This window comes from Bombina bombina, chromosome 1 (assembly GCF_027579735.1).
Source record: "Bombina bombina isolate aBomBom1 chromosome 1, aBomBom1.pri, whole genome shotgun sequence".
In the NCBI taxonomy this organism is placed as follows: Eukaryota; Metazoa; Chordata; class Amphibia; order Anura; family Bombinatoridae; genus Bombina; species Bombina bombina.
Genome location: NC_069499.1, coordinates 288,760,017 through 288,774,656, shown reverse-complemented (window position 1 = coordinate 288,774,656; position 14,640 = coordinate 288,760,017). Strand labels below are relative to the sequence as shown.

Here is a 14,640-nt window from a genome sequence, read left to right as displayed (position 1 = left end):
ATCTGGTGGGGATGTCATCTTCTCCTCCAAGGAAGTTACCTTGTCGCAGGGATCTGCTGGAACAAGGTCCTTTTGTTTATCAAAATCTAGATTCTCTGAGGCTGATTGCGTGGAGATTGAACACTTAGTCCTAACCAAGATAGGTTTTTCTGAGAGAGTTATTGATACTCTCATTCAAGCTCATAAACCTGTTACTCTTCGCATGTATCATAAGGTGTGGAGAGCTTACTTATTCTGGTGTGAAGAGCGTGGTCTGTCCTGGCATAAGGTTAAGGCTGCCAGGATTCTTTCTTTTCTCCAGGACGGTCTGGAGAAGGACCTCTCTGCCAGTTCCCTGAGGGGACAGATTTCGGCCCTGTCTGTTTTACTACACAAGAGGCTCGCTGAGCTTACCGAGGTTCATTCTTTTGTTAAGGCTCTGATTAGGATCAGACCTGTGTTTAGATCTCATGCTCCTCCTTGGAGTTTGAATCTTGTTCTTAAAGTTTTGCAACGGGCTCCGTTTGAGCCTATGCATGCTGTTGACATTAAATGGATAGTCAACACCAGAATTCCCCAGTTTTGCATAACCAACACAGTTATAATTATACATGTTTTACCTCTGTAATTACCTTGTATCTAAGCCTCAGCAGACTGCCCCCTTATTTCAGTTCTTTTGACAGACTTGCATTTTAGCCAATCAGAGCTGACTCCATGGTAAATTCACGTGCATGAGCTCAATGTTATCTATATGAAACACATGAACTAATGCCCTCTAGTGGTGAAAAACTATCAAAATGCATTTAGATTAGAGGCGGCCTTCAAGGTCTAAGAAATTAGCATATGAACCTCCTAGGTTTAGCTTTCAACTAAGAATACCAAGAGAACAAAGCAAAATTGGTGATAAAAGTACATTGGAAAGTTGTTTAAAATGACATGCCTTATTTGAATCATAAAAGGTTTTTTTGGACTTGACTGTCCCTTTATGTTGTTGTCCTGGAAGGTTCTTTTTCTAAAGGCTATTGCTTCTGCGTGCAGAGTATCTGAGATTGCTGCCTTGCAATGTGAGCCTCCTTATCTGGTGTTCCATTCTGATAAGGCTGTTCTACGTACTAGCTTAGGTTTTGTTCCTAAGGTTGTGTCTGACCGCAACATCAATCAGGAGACTGTGGTTCCTTCCTTGTGTCCCAATCCTTCTTCTTCGAAGGAACGTTTGCTTCATAATTTTGATGTGGTTCCAGCCTTGAAGTTCTATCTTCAGGCTACTAAGGATTTTAGACAGACTTCTTCCTTGTTTGTTGTCTATTCTGGAAAGCGAAGGGGCCAGAAGGCTTCTTCAACGTCCTTATCTTTTTGGTTAAGGAGTGTTATCCTCTTAGCTTACGAGACAGCGGGACATAGACCTCCTCAGAGGATTACGGCTCATTCCACTAAAGCAGTAGCTTCCTTTTTGGGCCTTTAAGAATGAGGCCTCTATGGATTAGATTTGTAACCTGATCCTCCTTACATACTTTTTCTAAATTTTACAAGTTTGATGTTTTTGCTTCGGCTGAAGCAGGTTTCAGGAGAAAGGTTTTGCAGGCTGTGGTGCCCTCAGATTAGGGTCCCCCTCTCTTTTTATCCCTCCCGTTATCATTCAGTGTCTCTAGAGCTTGGGTATAGTTTTCCCAACAGTAAGGAATGATGCCGTGGACTCTCCTTATATAAAGAAGGAAAATATAAATTATGCTTACCAGATAATTTCCTTTCCTTCTGTATAAGGAGAGTCCACGGCCCCTGCCCGTGTACCTCGATGGCCAGACCTAAATTTATGTTTCACTTCTGGCACCATTTATACCCTGATATTTCTCCTACTGTTCCTTGTTCCCTTTGCAGAATGACTGGGGGGTGTGGGGAGTGGGAGGAGTATTTAAGCCTTTGGCTGGGGTGTCTTTGCCTCCTCCTGGTGGCCAGGTTCAGTATTTCCCAACAGTAAGGAATGATGCCGTGGATTCTCCTTATACATAAGGAAAGGAAATTATCTGGTAAGCATAATTTATGTTTTATAAAAGACAATCAATAGGACAGGTTGACCGGTGAGCTTACATTCAAAGGGAAGTACATGGTGGTGCAGGAGAGACATCTTAAAGTAAGTTGTATGCATCCCTGAACAGATGTTTTTAAAGAACCTTTTAAGCTTTGGAGACTACAGGCAAGTCTGACTAAACAAGGCAGATTTCCATAAAGGCTCTGCTTAAAGGGAAAGTCTAGTCACAAATATACTTTCATGATTCAGATAAAACCTGCAATTTTAAGCCACTTTCCAATTTACTCCCATTATTCATTTTTCTTCATTCTCTTGGTATCTTTATTTTTAAAGGATGTAAAGTACGCTTAGGAGCCGGCCCATTTTTTGTTCAGCACCTAGGTAGCGCTTGCTTATTGGATGACTACATTTAGACAGCAATCAGCAAGCACTACCCAGGTGCTGCATCAAAAATGGGCCGGCTTATATTTTAGCTTTTTTAAATGAAGATATCAAGAGAACGAAGAAAATTTGATAATAGGAGTAAACTAGAAAGTTGCTTAAAATTGATTGCAGGTTTTTTTTTATAAACATATATATATATATATATATATATATATATATATATATATATATATATAATCCACAAAAACAAACGATAGCGTCAGCACAATATTTAAAAGGATTCTTCTTCTTTATTGAAACAACATCAGGATAAAATACAGCAACGTTTCGAGTCTCTTGGACCCTTACTCATGAGTAAGGGTCCAAGCAACTCGAAACGTTGCTGTATTTTATCCTGATGTTGTTTCAATAAAGAAGAAGAATCCTTTTAAATATTGTGCTGACGCTATCGTTTGTTTTTGTGGATTATATATAGGAGGATGGCAGGCCTCCATGGCGTACGTGCACTAGAATGGTAAAGCTTTGAAAGTTTGTTTTTTAACCTCTGTACTGAAGAGGGTTATGAGAAAAGTGCTGGACTATTTGCTTTGTTTGCTATATATATATTTTAATGAAAACTCTGGCATGAACCTATAAAGATAGACATAAACACACATAAATATACTTACATTCATTTGAAGCTGTCCCAATGTCTCATTAATGGTTGTTTTTATTCTCCAGGCTTAATACAAGGCTCCCAGAAATTAGTTCCGTTATATGAACAGGTGGATTCACACAGCCAGGAATTTAAGGATCAAGCTAAAAATTTTGAAAAAGCAAATCTGGAAATAATCAAGGTACCAAAGCAGAGTTACTGACCCATCTTAGGTATTAATACCATCAGCTGCCACTAGGTGGTTTCTGAACTTCACTGTAAATTGTATTATTACTGCTCCCGGGTATTTATATTTATTGTTTGAGTTATAATTTGTGCTCTGTTACCATGTTTCCAAACTGTTTTTCTCCAACATAGGTGTGTCCGGTCCACGGCGTCATCCTTACTTGTGGGATATTCTCTTCCCCAACAGGAAATGGCAAAGAGCCCAGCAAAGCTGGTCACATGATCCCTCCTAGGCTCCGCCTACCCCAGTCATTCTCTTTGCCGTTGTACAGGCAACATCTCCACGGAGATGGCTTAGAGTTTTTTAGTGTTTAACTGTAGTTTTTATTATTCAATCAAGAGTTTGTTATTTTAAAATAGTGCTGGTATGTACTATTTACTCAGAAACAGAAAAGAGATGAAGATTTCTGTTTGTATGAGGAAAATGATTTTAGCACCGTAACTAAAATCCATGGCTGTTCCACACAGGACTGTTGAGAGCAATTAACTTCAGTTGGGGGAACAGTGTGCAGTCTCTTACTGCTTGAGGTATGACACATTCTAACAAGACGATGTAATGCTGGAAGCTGTCATTTTCCCTATGGGATCCGGTAAGCCATGTTTATTAAGATAGTAAATAAGGGCTTCACAAGGGCTTATTAAGACTGTAGACTTTTTCTGGGCTAAATCGATTCATTATTAACACATATTTAGCCTTGAGGAATCATTTATTCTGGGTATTTTGATATGATTATATCGGCAGGCACTGTTTTAGACACCTTATTCTTTAGGGGCTTTCCCTAATCATAGTCAGAGCCTCATTTTCGCGCCGGTATGGCGCACTTGTTTTTGAGGACAGCATGGCATGCAGCTGCATGTGTGTGGAGCTCTGATACATAGAAAAGTCTTTCTGAAGGCATCATTTGGTATCGTATTCCCCTTTGGGCTTGGTTGGGTCTCAGCAAAGCAGATTCCAGGGACTGTAAAGGGGTTAAATATAAAAACGGCTCCGGTTCCGTTATTTTAAGGGTTAAAGCTTCCAAATTTGGTGTGCAATACTTTTAAGGCTTTAAGACACTGTGGTGAAATTTTGGTGAATTTTGAACAATTCCTTCATACTTTTTCGCAATTGCAGTAATAAAGTGTGTTTAGTTTAAAATTTAAAGTGACAGTAACGGTTTTATTTTAAAACGTTTTTTGTGCTTTGTTATCAAGTTTATGCCTGTTTAACATGTCTGAACTACCAGATAGATTGTGTTCTGACTGTGGGGAAACCAAGGTTCCTTCTCATTTAACTATATGTATTTTATGTCATAAAAAAATTTAGTAAAAATGATGCCCAAGATGATTCCTCAAGTGAGGGGAGTAAGCATGGTACTGCATCATCCCCTCCTTCGTCTACACCAGTCTTGCCCATACAGGAGGCCCCTAGTACATCTAGTGCGCCAATACTCCTTACTATGCAACATTTAACGGCTGTAATGGATAATTCTATCAAAAACATTTTAGCCAATATGCCCACTTATCAGCGAAAGCGCGACTGCTCTGTTTTAGAAAATTCTGTAGAGCATGAGAACGCTGATGATATGGTTTCTGAAGGGCCCCTACACCAGTCTGAGGGGGCCAGGGAGGTTTTGTCTGAGGGAGAAATTTCAGATTCAGGAAACATTTCTCAACAAGCTGAACCTGATGTGATTACTTTTAAATTTAAGTTGGAACATCTCCGCGCTCTGCTTAAGGAGGTGTTATCCAATTTGGATGATTGTGATTATCTGGTCATTCCAGAACCACTATGTAAAATGGAAAAGTTCTTAGAGGCCCCGGGGCCCCCCGAAGCTTTTCCTATATCCAAGCGGGTGGCGTACATTGTTAGTAAAGAATGGGACAGGCCCGGTATACCTTTAGTACCTCCCCCCATATTTATAAAATTGTTTTCCTATAGTCGACCCCAGAAAGGACTGATGGCAGACAGTCCCCAAGGTCGAGGGGGCGGTTTCTACTCTACACAAGCGCGCCACTATACCCATAGAAGATAGTTGTGCTTTCCAAGATCCTATGGATAAAAAATTAGAAGGTCTGCTAAAGATGTTTGTTCAGCAAGGTTCCCTTCTACAACCAATTGCATGCATTGTCCCTGTCACTGCAGCCGCGTGTTTCTAGTTTGATGAGCTAGGAAAGGCGATTATTAGTAATTCTTCTTCTTATGAGGAGATTATGGACAGAATTCGTGCTCTTAAATTGGCTAATTCTTTCACCCTAGACGCCACCTTGCAATTGGCTAGGTTAGCGGCGAAAAAATTCTGGGTTTGCTATTGTGGCGCAGAGCGCTTTGGTTAAAATCTTGGGCAGCGGATGCGTCTTCCAAGAACAAATTGCTTGACATTCCTTTCAAGGGGAAAACACTCTTTGGCCCTGACTTGAAAGAGATTATCTCTGATATCACTGGGGGCAAGGGCCACGCCCTTCCTCAGGATAGGTCTTTTCAAGACCAAAAATAAACCTAAGTTTCGTCCCTTTCGCAGAAACGGATCAGCCCCAAGGGCTACGTCCTCTAAGCAGGAAGGTAATACTTCTCAAGCCAATCCAGCCTGGAGACCTATGCAAGGCTGGAACAAAGGAAAGCAGGCCAGGAAACCTGCCACTGCTACCAAGACAACATGAAATGCGGGCCCCCGATCCGGGACCGGATCTGGTGGGGGGCAGACTCTCTCTCTTCGCTCAGGCTTGGGCAAGAGATGTTCTGGATCCTTGGGCGCTAGAAATAGTCTCCCAAGGTTATTCTCTGGAGTTCAAGGGGCTTCCTCCAAGGGGGAGGTTCCACAGGTCTCAGTTGTCTTCAGACCACATAAGAAGACAGGCATTCTTACATTGGGTAGAAGACCTGCTAAAAATGGGAGTGATTCATCCTGTTCCATTAGGAGAACAAGGGATGGGGTTCTACTCCAATCTGTTCATAGTTCCCAAAAAAGAGGGAACGTTCAGACCAATCTTAGATCTCAAGATCTTGAACAAGTTTCTCAAGGTTCCATCGTTCAAGATGGAAACCATTCGAACACTTCTTCCTTCCATCCAGGAAGGTCAATTCATGACCAAGGTGGATTTCAAGGATGCGTATCTACATATTCCTATCCACAAGGAACATCATCGGTTCCTAAGGTTTGCATTCCTGGACAAGCATTTCCAGTTCGTGGCGTTTTCTTTCGGATTAGCCACTGCTCCTAGGATTTTCTCATAGGTACTAGGGTCCCTTCTGGCGGTGCTAAGACCAAGGGGCATTGCTGTAGTACCTTACTTGGACGACATTCTGATTCGAGCGTCGTCCCTTCCTCAAGTAAAGGCTCACACGGACATTGTCCTGGCCTTTCTCAGATCTCACGGATGGAAAGTGAACGTGGAAAAGAGTTCTCTATCTCCGTCAACGAGGGTTCCCTTCTTGGGAACTATAATAGACTCCTTAGAAATGAGGATTTTTCTGACAGAAGCCAGAAAAACAAAACTTCTAGACTCTTGTCGGATACTTCATTCCGTTCCTCTTCCTTCCATAGCGCAGTGCATGGAAGTGATAGGTTTGATGGTAGCGGCAATGGACATAGTTCCTTTTGTGCGCATTCATCTAAGACCATTACAACTGTTCATGCTCAGTCAGTGGAATGGGGACTATTCAGACTTGTCTCCGAAGATACAAGTAAATCAGAGGACCAGAGACTCATTCCGTTGGTGGCTGTCCCTGGACAACCTGTCACAAGGGATGACCTTCCGCAGACCAGAGTGGGTCATTGTCACGACCGACGCCAGTCTGATGGGCTGGGGCGCGGTCTGGGGATCCCTGAAAGCTCAGGGTCTTTGGTCTCGGGTAGAATCTCTTCTACCGATAAATATTCTGGAACTGAGAGCGATATTCAATGCTCTCAAAGCTTGGCCTCAGCTAGCGAGGGCCAAGTTCATACATCAACCATCAGGGGGGAACAAGGAGTTCCCTAGCGATGGAAGAAGTGACCAAAATCATTCTATGGGCGGAGTCTCACTCCTGCCACCTGTCTGCTATCCACATCCCAGGAGTGGAAAATTGGGAAGCGGATTTTCTGAGTCGTCAGACATTGCATCCGGGGGAGTGGGAACTCCATCCGGAAATCTTTGCCCAAGTCACTCAACCGTGGGGCATTCCAGACATGGATCTGATGGCCTCTCGTCAGAACTTCAGAGTTCCTTACTACGGGTACAGATCCAGGGATCCCAAGGCGGCTCTAGTGGATGCACTAGTAGCACCTTGGACCTTCAAACTAGCTTATGTGTTCCCGCCGTTTCCTCTCATCCCCAGGCTGGTAGCCAGGATCAATCAGGAGAGGGCGTCGGTGATTTTGATAGCTCCTGCGTGGCCACGCAGGACTTGGTATGCAGATCTGGTGAATATGTCATCGGCTCCACCATGGAAGCTACCTTTGAGACGAGACCTTCTTGTTCTAGGTCCGTTCGACCCACTCCAGCTGACTGCTTGGAGATTGAACGCTTGATCTTATCAAAGCGAGGGTTCTCAGATTCTGTTATTAATACTCTTGTTCAGGCCTGAAAGCCTGTAACCAGAAAAATTACCACATAATTTGGTATATCTGTTGGTGTGAATCTGCAGGATTCCCTTGGGACAAGGTTAAGATTCCTAAGAGTCTATCCTTCCTTCGAGAAGGATTGGAAAAAGGATTATCTGCAAGTTCCTTGATGGGACAGATTTCTGCCTTGTCTGTGTTACTTCACAAAAAGCTGGCAGCTGTGCCAGATGTTCTAGCCTTTGTTCAGGCTCTGGTTAGAATCAAGCCTGTTTACAAAATTTTGACTCCTCCTTGGAGTCTCAACCTAGTTCTTTCAGTTCTTCAGGGGGTTCCGTTTGAACCCTTACATTCCGTTGATATTAAGTTATTATCTTGGAAAGTTTTGTTTTTGGTTGCAATTTCTTCTGCTAGAAGAGTTTCAGAATTATCTGCTCTGCAGTGTTCTTCTCCTTATCTGGTGTTCCATGCAGATAAGGTGGTTTTGCGTACTAAACCTGGTTTTCTTCCAAAAGTTGTTTCTAACAAAAACATTAACCAGGAGATAGTTGTGCCTTCTTTGTGTCCTAATCCAGTTTCAAAGAAGGAACGTTTGTTGCACAACTTGGATGTAGTTCGTGCTCTCAAATTTTACTTAGCAGCTACTAAGGATTTCAGACAAACTTTGTCTTTGTTTGTTGTTTATTCTGGTAAACGGAGAGGTCAAAAAGCAACTTCTACCTCTCTCTCCTTCTGGATTAAAAGCATTATCCGATTGGCTTATGAGACTGCCGGACGGCAGCCTCCTGAAAGAATCACAGCTCACTCCACTAGGGCTGTGGCTTCCACATGGGCCTTCAAGAACGAGGCTTCTGTTGATCAGATATGTAAGGCAGCGACTTGGTCTTCACTGCACACTTTTTCAAAATTTTACAAATTTGATACTTTTGCTTCTTCTGAGGCTATTTTTGGGAGAAAGGTTTTGCAAGCCGTGGTGCCTTCCATTTAGGTGACCTGATTTGCTCCCTCCCTTCATCCGTGTCCTAAAGCTTTGGTATTGGTTCCCACAAGTAAGGATGACGCCGTGGACCGGACACACCTATGTTGGAGAAAACAGAATTTATGTTTACCTGATAAATTACTTTCTCCAACGGTGTGTCCGGTCCACGGCCCGCCCTGGTTTTTTTTTTAATCAGGTCTGATAATTTATTTTCTTTAACTACAGTCACCACGGTAACATATGGTTTCTCCTATGCAAATATTCCTCCTTAACGTCGGTCGAATGACTGGGGTAGGCGGAGCCTAGGAGGGATCATGTGACCAGCTTTGCTGGGCTCTTTGCCATTTCCTGTTGGGGAAGAGAATATCCCACAAGTAAGGATGACGCCGTGGACCGGACACACCGTTGGAGAAAGTAATTTATCAGGTAAACATAAATTCTGTTTTTGATGGTACAGTACTTATTTAAAGGGGCATATTTGCCCAAATTAAAATACACTTAAATGTGTTATCGAAAATGTTTATAGTTAAAGCTATATTTGTTTCAGTAATAGCTTTTCTTTCCTAAGATACGGTGAGTCCACGGCTGCATCAATTACTGTTGGGAATATCACTTCTGGCCAGCAGGAGGAGGCAAAGAGCACCACAGTTAAAGTGTTAAAGGGACACTGAACCCAAAAAAAATTATTTTGTGATTCAGATAGAGCATGCAATTTTAAGCAACTTTCTAATTTACTCCTATTATAAAAAATGTTTTGTTCTCTTGATATCTTTATTTGAAAAATAAGGCATCTAAGCTTTTTGTTTGGTTCAGGACTCTGGAGAGCACTTTTTTATTTAACCACCAATCAGCAAGAACAACCCAGGTTGTTCACCAAAAATGGTCCGGCATCTAAACTTAAATTCTTGCATTTCAAATAAAGATAACAAGAGAATGAAGAAATGTTGATAATAAGAGTAAATTAGAAAGTTGCTTAAAATTTTATACTCTATCTGAATCACGAAAGAAAACATTTGGGTTCAGTGTTCCTTTAACTCTTTGAGTGCTAATGACGGCTCTGAGCCGTCACAGAGTTTCTCACTCTGGTGCTAATGACGGCTCAGAGCCGTCATGAGCACTCTCCCACCTTGAGGGAGATCTGGGAGCTCCTAACTGCTCCTACCCCGGCGATCGTGCCTGTAGAGTGACAGGCATCGCCGGTGCTTCACGTGATGCGCGGTGACGTCACTCGCAATAACGTGATGACGTCACCGCGCAACTTTATTTATACTTAACAATGTTAAGTATAGGAGGAGGGGGCATGCTGCTTAGAAGCCTGTATCTCAGGCATCTAAGCAGCTACAGACCCCCAAGAACCACTGTCTGATAGAATACGATCGGGTTGATTGACACCCCCTGCTAGCGGCATTGTTGCATTCTTGTGAACTGCTGGTGCAATGATAAATGCTGACAGCGTATCGGCATTTATTGATGTGCGGCAGGCATGAAACGCTACATCGTATCATGTCTGTCCGCACTATCATAAATAGACCCCACAGTCTCTCAGGATGATACTGTTAGACAAAGCCACAGTTTCTCCTTAAATGTTCCCTAACCTTATGGCGTCACATACTGTGCCCTGCGTTTTCCTCTGTCTCCTGGAGGAGCTTATTTGCTTGCAGATTTATTTTTGCTCAGGTATCTTCTGCGATCTCTGCGGCATTATGTGCCTTCCCTATGCTAATGGAAAAATAGCAAGAGGAATATTAGAGATTCAGATAGTAAGGTTTCTGTCGCCCCCCCCCCCCCCCCCCTGGATTTAGGTCATTTTTGGCCATATCATTTCTTGGTTAGAGAGTTGTGACAGGTAGGTTGAATTAGCACATGTGTACACACACAGTGTACATGTGAGCAGTAACGCTACGGCAAGGCTTCAACCATTGTTACCGGCCATTCACACACCTTTCATATCTCCTTTTACACATGATACACTCATACACACAATCGCTCAATGAAATAAAAAAAAAAGGACATTGTTCAGCCTCAGAATAGAGTTAAAGGGACAGTCTACACCAGAATTTTTATTTTTTTTAAAAGATAGATAATCCCTTTATTACCCATTCCCCAGTTTTGCATAACCAACACAGTTATAATAATATACTTTTAACCTCTGGGATTATCTTGTATCTAAGCCTCTGCAAACTGCCCTTTTATTTCAGTTCTTTTGACAGACTTGCAGTCTAGCCAATCAGTGCCTGCTCCCAGATAACTTAATGTGCACGAGCACAGTGTTATCTATATGAAATACGTGAACTAACACCCTCTAGTGGTGAAAAACTGTTAAAATGCATTCTGAAAAGAGGTGGCCTTCAAAGTCTAAGAAATTTGCATATGAACCTCCTAGGTTAAGCTTTCAACTAAGAATACCAAGAGAACAAAGCAAAATTGGTGATAAAAGTAAATAGGAAAATTTGTTTAAAATTACATGCTCTATCTGAATCATGAAAGTTTATTTTGGCCTAGACTGTCCCTTTAAGTACCCTCAGCCGGCAGGCTCTTGTGCTAGCTTTTTCAGCCTTGTATATAAAATCTCTGGCTGGCCTCAGCATATGACATGTTAAAGGGTTAGAAATTGATTCCCATGTGAAACTAATTAAACTATATTATTATAATTACTATGATAAATGTAGTAATTTAAAATAGTTTTTTTATTAAATTAAGCTTTCACATACCTTAATTTTAAAGGTTAAATTGTCATGAAATGTGTGATAATGACAGCCCTTAAAATGAGGCATGGCTCATATAACCCAGCATCCGCCCCCTATCCAATGGTAAAGCTGCTGGGCCCCTTAATTTAAATAATACATTCAGTCAGCATCGCATGCGCAGTACTGACGTTAAAGCACAGCTGTTCACAGCTTAGTTATCCTATTGGTTGAAGGGGCAGCTTCACACCGGAGACAGGGAACAATATAAACAGGTTCTCTATTACTCACGCTTCAGTATGAGAGCTGTGCTGCAAGACTTTACAAGCTGCTTCTGTGCTACACTTTATCCCTGCTGCACTAAGGAGAGCAGCGTGCATACTAGAATTCTTCCCTGCCTGTGATTAAGTCCATCTGTGTTTTAGAGGTTAACTACGGCAGTGAGTTTGAGAGCTATGTTTATTTAACTGTCGGGCTCATCTTCCCCCCTCCCTCTGGCTGTGTTTGCTTGATTAATGACAGTGAGGGCTCCGTTTCCACATAAAAGCAAACACAGCCAGAGGGAGGGGGGAAGATGAGCCCGACAGTTAAATAAACATAGCTCTCAAACTCACTGCCGTAGTTAACGTCTAAAACACAGATGGACTTCATCACAGGCAGGGAAAAATTCTAGTATACACGCTGCTCTAATAAATGTCTCTTCCCCTCATTTGCAAGCGATGATTTGCACTCAATCCGTGACTCTCTTGATGCCGGTGTCAAAGAATTTATGCTTCTGTCAGGAGACTGGGGGGCGAGTCTGCACAGTGCGCATGTGTTGCTTATAAAATAGTTTTAATGCGCATGCGGGCCACCATGATGTTTCTACCTAGGTAGAACATCATAACAGGCCCCATATAATGCTTAGAAAATGGGTTTGGCGCAGTACTAAGTTTCAAATTGAAATTACAAAAAAAAGAAAGAAAACTTTACAAAGGTACCAATTGCAAATGTATTTATTATTTTAAGAAGTATTTAATAAGTAAAAAAAAATTGGGTTTACTATCCCTTTAATTATTGATGTTATTTAATAAAGTAACTCTATCTAATAGCAGCAGCAGCCATGATGATCTGACTTGTCTCTACAAAGCTTAGCTGGTCAATGCTTGCCCCCCTGACATGATATCTCTTTTAATATCGTAGTTATGGAACTTCACAAGTTCACTCACTATTATGTGCCCAAATAAATAAAGACCAAAAAATAAGAATAAGAAACCTTGGCATGTTGCTATTTCACATGAGTGAGCAGTGAGAACACTATTCTTTCTGTTATTGTTGATGACGTTATTTATTAAAGGGACACTGTCAATGAGCAGACAGGAAGGCGGGCGGAAGTTGGGAAACATCACGTGACCTCGGCACAAACATTTTTTACATTTTAGCGAAGAAAAAAATTTAATTAAAAATAAATAAATATGCAGTTGCCAACCTATCAGTGCTAGTGCCGTACCCCCAAATCTGCCGAATTAGGCACCGGCCTAGTTGGCCTAGGCATAAATACGCCTCTGAGTGGTATTCTTCAGATTTTAGCTTGGACACCTTTGTGTATGGTTAGGAGGTTTTAGCTACTTTGTCTTTGTCAACCCTAAAGCATCTAGTAAACCTTATATATACTAGGATTCCTCTGTGGAAGTTTTTCTTGTTCCAGACCGTGCTAGGAGATTTTTCTCAGGAATGGGTGAAGTCAAGGATTCCTTTTTCCCCGTCTCCTGTCTTTAAAAGGATGTTTCCTCTTGCTGTCTCCATTAAATATCATGGCGCACGGTGCCTTAAGTAGTAGGGCATTTCTACTCTGGCTAAAAGAACTACGATTCCTAGAGAGGATATCTATTCTTTTCAGGATCAATAGACTAGGCTGGAGGCTTACATGCACGTTTGTATTGCCACTGTGTCAAGTGCGGCATCCAATTGGTGCAACGCCTTGTTTGATTCCAATTTGGTTCCAGAACAGAATGAAGGCTCTTAAGCTAGCCCGCGGGGCGTTGTTGCCTATATTCTTGGTCAGTGGACTTTCCTCTGAGTCCAAGCTTCTGGCACTTCCCTGAAAGGGTAAGACCTTGTTTGCTCCTGATTTGACAGGAATATTTTGGATAATGGATATGAGATGTCCAAGATATGCTGCAGACACCGTATCTCAGGGTTTCTACATAGAAATCATACATTTCCTCCCAGAGACAAGTTTCACCTCTCAATTTATCTGCAGACCTGAAAACAGTGAGGCACTTTTTAAGTGTGTTTGGGACACCTCTTCCCTGTGAGTGTTAGTTCCAGTTCCTGTATGGGAACAGGGTCTAGAATTCTATTCTTTCCTGTTCTTGGTTCCCGAAAAAGAAGGAATTTTTCGTCCTATGGTAGATGCTCTGTTGTGGCTTAGTGGCTAGCACACTGGGCTTACAAGCAGAAGGTCCAAGATTCAAATCCACCTCTGGGTGCTGGTTGTTAACTTTAAATATAAAGTGTCTAAATAAGTTTCAAGATGAAAACCAGTGGTTTCATTCTTCCTTTGGTCCAAAAGGGTCAGTTCATGATGACCATCGACCTGAAGGACGTGTTTTTTCCTGATTTTTTGCTTTTCTGTCAATCACTTTCAACTTGTGACTCTTCCCTTTGGTCTTGCCATGGTTTCCAGGGGGGCTATTTTGGCAGGGATCAGGTTTCCTAGAATTGCTGTGGTGCCATTCCTGGACGACATAATGGGTCAGGCACCATCTTTTCAATAAGCAAACTCTCATTCAGAGATATTGTTGTCTTCTTTATTCCCACGGATGGAAGTGAATCTGAAAATGAGTTCCCTTGTACAGCTACAGGGGTAGTTTCTTAGCGACCATATTAGTTTCTCTATGTCTGGAAATAATTTTGTCAGAGGTCAGAAAATATAGGTTTCTTTCCTCTTGCCTCTTTTGTCACTCTACTGTTTGGCTTCAGTAGATCAATGTATGGAGGTAATTGGTCTGATGGTTGCTTCATTGGACATCATCCAGGAACGGAACTATGGTGACCTTCCCGTGACTCTGGAGGACCCCAGCAGTTGTGAAATGTTCAGTGTGTGTGCGCAGCGCCTTTGTAAAGGGGAAGCGCAAGGCCCTTACTGCTGTAAAAGTGACACTGACTAAAGTGTAGCGGTGCTTGCGCGCCCTAGCCCGCCTTTT

General features: G+C 42.1%; 1 protein-coding gene across 3 annotated transcripts in view; it reads left to right on the top strand.

Annotated features, from left to right (window-relative positions):
- The window catches only part of PARP9 (poly(ADP-ribose) polymerase family member 9), a 677,909-nt gene that overhangs the window by 560,065 nt on the left and 103,204 nt on the right, over positions 1 to 14,640 (top strand). For all 3 annotated transcript variants that reach the window (XM_053698038.1, XM_053698037.1, XM_053698036.1), the window contains one exon: positions 3,110 to 3,225. In XM_053698038.1, coding sequence (XP_053554013.1) covers positions 3,110 to 3,225 — 116 coding nt within the window. The remainder of the gene's footprint in view (positions 1 to 3,109; positions 3,226 to 14,640) is intronic.